General features: G+C 49.5%; 1 protein-coding gene across 3 annotated transcripts in view; it reads right to left on the reverse strand.

Moving 5' to 3' along the window:
- PANK1 (pantothenate kinase 1) overlaps nt 1-5,587 on the reverse strand; it is an 81,742-nt gene extending 76,155 nt beyond the window's left edge. The window contains exon 1 of one of the 3 annotated variants that reach the window (XM_056121063.1): nt 5,250-5,587. In XM_056121063.1, coding sequence (XP_055977038.1) covers nt 5,250-5,484 — 235 coding nt within the window. In that variant the 5' untranslated portion in view covers nt 5,485-5,587. Of the gene's footprint in view, nt 1-4,396; nt 4,530-5,249 lie in introns of those variants that run through there. The other 2 variants (XM_056121062.1, XM_056121064.1) reach the window with 2 other exon arrangements.
- Nucleotides 5,588-6,000: the final 413 nt, after the last annotated feature.

Consider the following 6,000-nt stretch of genomic DNA (forward strand, 5'->3'; position numbering starts at 1 on the left):
TGAGTTTCTTCAGTTTGTACACACAAATGTGCTGTGTGCACTATGAACTCTCACCCACTTTCTCTACTGTTCTAGCTGGATGATTTGAGAAGTCAGAAGTTTCCCCCAGAGCCTGCCAGCACCAATTCAGATCTTATTCCTGCCTGTTGCCACACCAGGTCGGAGAGGCCAGCCATTTGCCCTCCAACCTTCAGACTACGTTCCAAGGCTGGCTTTCTGCAGTGGCTCACCTAACAGTGTTGGCATTGCCTATAGCCAGGATTTTAAGCATCATCTATTTCTTACTTTTAAGCATCCACAATTTTAGTCTGGAGAGACAGTACATCAGATAGGGTGCGTGCTTTGCACACAGCCAACCCGGTTTTGATCCTGGCATCCGGAAGCACCACCAGGAGTAATTCCTGAGTGCAGAGTCAGGAGTAACCCCTGAGAACCACTGAGTGTCGCCCCAAAAACCCAATATATGAAAACATATATTCACAATTGCATCAAAAGTTATATACCAGAGGACCGGAGAAATAGTGGGTCAGGCTGCCTGCTCTGGTTCAATCCCTGGTACCACATATGGTTCCCCAAAGAGCACCAGGAGTCACTCCTGAGCACAAACTCAGGAACAGCCCCTGAGCATCACAGGGTATAAGCCAACCCCTCCTTTAGACCCCACTCCAAAGAAAGTATGAGTTAGTCTGCAAGTTCAGTTGTCTTATTCAGTCCTGAGTAAGCAGATGATTTTGTGTATGGTACCAATAACAGCTGGCATTTACTGAATCAATGGTATGTATCAAACGGTAATCTAAGTTCCTTTCTCATTTAATCCTCACTTATATATTTTCTCATTTAACCCACTCAAGGACAGAGTGCAGTTTTCTTTCTCTTTCAGTTAGGAAACTGAAGCATGAAGGTGAAATAACTGATCCTTGGTCATCTAGCTGCAGTTCAAACTCAAGCTCTTCAGGGGGTAAATGACAACATTATAGAACATTAAACACTCACAGTATTAGTTTCAAAATATAGTTGATCATAGGAGCCAGAAAGAGAGTAGGCAGGTAAAGCATTTGTCTTGCATGTAACCAACCTGAGTTTGATCCTCAACCCTACACACAGTCCCCCAGTATCACCTAGAGTGATCCCTGAGCACAAAGCTAGGAGGAGCCCCTACACAGAGAGACAGGAGAGACCCCTATGATTGCCAAGTGTGCTCCCTCCCCAAAAAAGGGAGGGTATATGCAATTTTTGCATGGAGAATGGTGGATGTCAGCATACTTCAAATCACACACACACACACACACACACCCCTCCAGTAGTTCAAAGGTCAACTGTGTTGGGGAGATAAGCTAACTCAATAGCTACCTAGGTCTGCTTCTAAAACTGACACCAGGAGTAGACCAAAGAAATCTCCTATCAATTTTTACCAAAGTCTATGGTAGGACTCACTGAGGTGGTATTGGTGATGTCACTTGTACCATTTTTCTATGGCATCAATCAAAATTCTTGTTCATACGGTGTTAAGGCATTAGAGAAAATAACAACCTGCAATCAAATTTCCAATTTACCTGGAGAGATAAGACAATACAAATGAAACAATTGGCACCAGGCAAATAAAATGTTTAATGAAATGGAAGTCACAAGGCCAAAGAAACAACTAGCACAAAAACCATGCAGGTTAACCGCTAGTTCTGGAATTTCAAAAGTATAAGAAACACTGAGAGATATCCTGGCCATTTCATTCCATTTCCAGATGGCTCTGATAACATGGCACCATGGCAAAGTTACCGATACGATTTGACGAATGAGTCTTGGAATGAGTAATGAGTCTTGGAAAAAGCTTTCTGAGGACAAGAATGGGACAATACAGGCTGGAGTGATAGCACTGCAGGTAGGGCGTTTGCCTCGGACACGGCCGACCCGGATTTGATTCCCAGCATCCCATATGGTCCCCTGAGCACTGCCAGGAGTGATTCCTGAGTGCAAAGCCAGGAGTAACCCCTGAGCATCGCCAGGTGTGACCCGATAAAGCAAAAAAAAAAAAAAAAAAAAAAAAAAAAGGACAGTAGTACTTCAGAAGGAAATAGTGAGTGATATTTGTCTTTCTTGGCTTAGCAAATTTAATTGCCTAAGAAGTCTGGTTCTGGCTTTTTAAAAATAACCAAAATTTTCCTATCTGCTTGTTTCCTTCTATTCATAGTTTTATAAACATTGTTGCCTTTCTTGGTGGGGACTGTAGTGGCACCCAGCAGTTCTCAGAAGTGAGTTTCAACCTTGACAGACCATGTGGAGGAGGGATGGAGTCCAGCGCAAAGCCTGCACTCACCCTATTGAGCTACCTCTTTGCTATCAAACCAGTGGTGGTTTGTGGTGATTGTTGTTGTTTGGGGGGGAGGGGGGAAAGACCAGTTTTGATGCTACACCTAGCAATGCTCAGGTATTCCTGGCTCTATGCTCAGGATTACCTGGTGGTATTTGGCCCATATGTGGCGCCCAGATTCGAACCAGTCATTGCTGCCACAGACATATGCAAGACAGTGTCGTACCTCCTGCACCATCTCCTCTGGCCCTAACAGGTTTTTGTTTTTTAAAGCTGTACTGAACTCTACCCAAAACATTACCAAACAGAAACACACCAACCCACATATACATTCCAGATGCCTGCCTGAGAAGTGGTATCGAGTTGTCCTGGCACTCCCCTGCTCTAAACAGAAACAGGGTCTGATGTTGAAACTAGTTAAGTAAGATTAATTAATCATTTCTCCAGCTCTGGTGCTTTCACCACCTACATTCTCTAAAATTTAATTTAAAGTACCCAAATATTTTCTAATAATTACTCACCTTAGATAATTACTCATCATCGAAAAATAGGAATAAGTAGATATGTCTTAAGAGTATCTAGATAGCAACTGATTCAGCAATATTTTCTCAGTAATTTTTTTTTATGAAAATGTTTTAATGTTGATATGCAAGGTATAGGGCTGGAGCAATTATATACAGTGGGTAGGATGCTTGCTTTACACTCACCCAACCCAAATTCGATCCCAGCACCCCATATAGTCCCCTTTCCCCGCCAGGAGTAATCCCTGAGAACAGAGACAGGAAAAAATCCTGAGCACTGCCAGGTGTGGCCCAAAATCAAAGACAAAAAATAATATGCAAAGTACAAAAATATTAAATCTAGCTTTAACTAGGAGAGCTTAGAAGCAACCCCAGAGCATGTGACTCAGAATGCACAAAATTTATTTCAGAAACATTTGTTTGAATTTGAGAAAATAAAACAGTAAAATAATGAAAAGTTCACTTCTATTAATATCTTTTAGGTTTATAAATAAGGCCATGGATATGGTTGTGATAGCGCATTTGTTCTTGCAGGTTCTATTCCCAGAACCACAGTGTCAAGTTGGAAGTAGCCCCCAAGCACAACCAGATGTGGCCCCAAAATCCAAGAAAATAAGAAATATGATCACTAAAGAAAAGATAACTGATGTTTGTTGTTGTTTTTAAACACACAAAATGCTAATCCTGCCACAAAGCACAAAGGCTTTAGCTTATATTTTCTTGTATTCTAAAGTAACCATTCTTGAAGGTTTGTAAGTGCAAGGTACAAGGTTATGTTTCCTCTGCCTCTAAGCCATCCTTAAGAGAGTGTATTTTTCAATGTTTCAAAATTATTTCAAAGTGTCATAGCCTGAAATAAACACAGACCATGCAAGAAGTTAGCACTGCTAAACAAAAAACTCAAATATTGATCTTCTTTGTTATATTTTAACCATTTACATTGGGAACTCTGATATAATTTGTTAATGGAGATTGAATAACTGTGATTTCAAAGAATAAAAATAGGTCAATAAACCATAAGTAATGTCATTGTCTAACAAATCTCAAAAACAAAAAGTAAAATGAGTAGTGAGTGAGATGTGGCTCAGTGGCAGAGTACTTTCCATGCTTGTGTGTTCTCCTGGGCACAATCAATCACACACACATACACACACACACACACACACACACCCCTCTCAAAAACAAAATACAACCAATAGAAGCTCAGGTGCTGCATGCCTTTCCTTTAACCACAAAATGCTGTTCCATCCTGTGTCACTTCCATCTTCCAGACAAGATCTTGATTTTCAAACTAAGTTTTTCTGACCTGCAAAATACAATTACCAGTCTCCACATTCCAGTGAGAGCTGAATACAGGAAAGTTAAGAGTCTAAGTTGACAAAGAGACAAACAGAAAAAGTGTGTTGTTTGCCACCAAATACTTGCAAATAGAAAACCTATCTAATCATGCCCCCTTTATTAAAAAGAATCACCTGGGAGGAGGGGTGAAAAGAGAGAGAAGAAAAAAGAAAAAGAAAAAGGAAAAATTGCGAGTCTGATTGCAATCGCTTATTTGAATGCATTTACTTACTTTCCTTTTCGCCCTTTATAAGCTTCATTAAAGAAATGAGAGAGGGACCCAAGTTGAATAAGGCTCAGCTGAGATGAGCAAAAAAAAAGTTGTGAACTCGATCTACAGATTTACATCCCAGAGCGTCCCACGAGGAATGTACCTCCTCACAAACTAACAGTATATATGCAAAGTTTAGGTTGTGAAATAACGCGTTTCAGTGTTCTGGGCTGTGCATTTACAAACCTACAACTCAAGCTCCCGGGCGGGGGCGGGGGGCGGGGGAAGGGCCCGTCTCCGTTCCTCATTGGTCCCACAAAGTTCCGGCCCACATGGTATCAGTGGGTGTGTCCCGCCTGGCGGGCCCTCTGATTGGCCGCGGGGAAGCAGCGTCTAATAGGCTGTGATTTCGGGGGGTTGTCAAACTACACGCCTCCAGCTCTGGCGGTCGCCGGCCGAGCCCAGGTGCGGGCGGCCACTCTGCAATTCAGAGGGGCCGGCTGGCCGCGCCTGCCGCAGGCAGAACAGCTCGGGCGGGGGGGGGGGGGGGACCCCGGGACCAGAGGGGCAGTCCAGCCCCGGTTCCCCCTAGGTTCCCCCACGTGTTTGCCCCCCACCGCCCGCACATACACCGGCCAATTAGGAAAACGGCCAGCGCCTTGGATTTTACGCAAAGCCACGACCCCGGAGAGGGGCCCGTCCCTTCGACCCACCGCACAGTCGGTGGGGTCTGAGCGGGCTCGGCGCGGGGGCAAGAGCCGGCCCCCGGGGGCGCCCCGTCCCCCCGCCCGGAGCGCGCCGGCACGTCCACGCGCCGCCCGGGCCCCGCGCCCGACTCGCCCCGCGCCCCCGCGCCCCTCCGGGGAGGACTCACGCGGCCTGTTCCTCCTCCCGGAGTCCATCCTCCTCCGCAGCCGGCATTTCTTGGCCGGCGAGTCGTGCTGAGGGGGCGGCGGCTGCGGCGAGAGCTGGGGCGGGGGCGCGGGCGGCGCGTGGAAGCCGTTGTGCAGCAGCAGCAGCCCGTTCACGGCGGCAGCGCCCGCGTCGGCCGCCGCAGCCCCCGCGCCGTGCAGGCTCGGACGCTCGGGCTGCCCGCCGCGCTCGCCCATGCCGGGGGGCCGCCGGGCAGCGCGCGGCGGGGCTCACTGGGCAGCCGCGCGGGAGCTCATGCCCGGGCGCCTCGACTCCCCCGGATCCTCGCTGCGGCTTCCGACTCGCGCCGCAGAGCCGGCGCCGGGGGATGGCGAGACGCGCGCTCCTCCCCGCCTCCGCCCGCGACGCCCCCGCCCCCCGCGCGCCCGCCCCGCCGCGCCCGCCGCGCCCGCCGCGCCCGCCGCGCCCGCCGCGCCCGCCGGAGCGCGCCGCTTCCGGGCGCGGAGCCCGGGAGCCCGGGCGCGCCCCCCGCGCGGCCGCCCCCGCCGCCCGCCCCGCCGCGCCCCCCACCGCGCCGCCTCAGTCGCGGCTCCCGCGCCTCCCGGACCCGTCCCCGCCACTGAGCATGCCCAGTCCTGCCCGCCGCCGCCGCCGGAGAGTTTCGACGCGGGGACCGAAGTTCTCCGGGCTGGCCCCGGGATGGGCGGGCGAGGCTGGGCACGGCGGAACGGGGCCGGACGGGGACCGGGGCG

This window comes from Sorex fumeus, unplaced genomic scaffold, assembly GCF_029834395.1.
Source record: "Sorex fumeus unplaced genomic scaffold, SorFum_2.1 ptg000043l, whole genome shotgun sequence".
NCBI classification, from domain to species: domain Eukaryota; kingdom Metazoa; phylum Chordata; class Mammalia; order Eulipotyphla; family Soricidae; genus Sorex; species Sorex fumeus.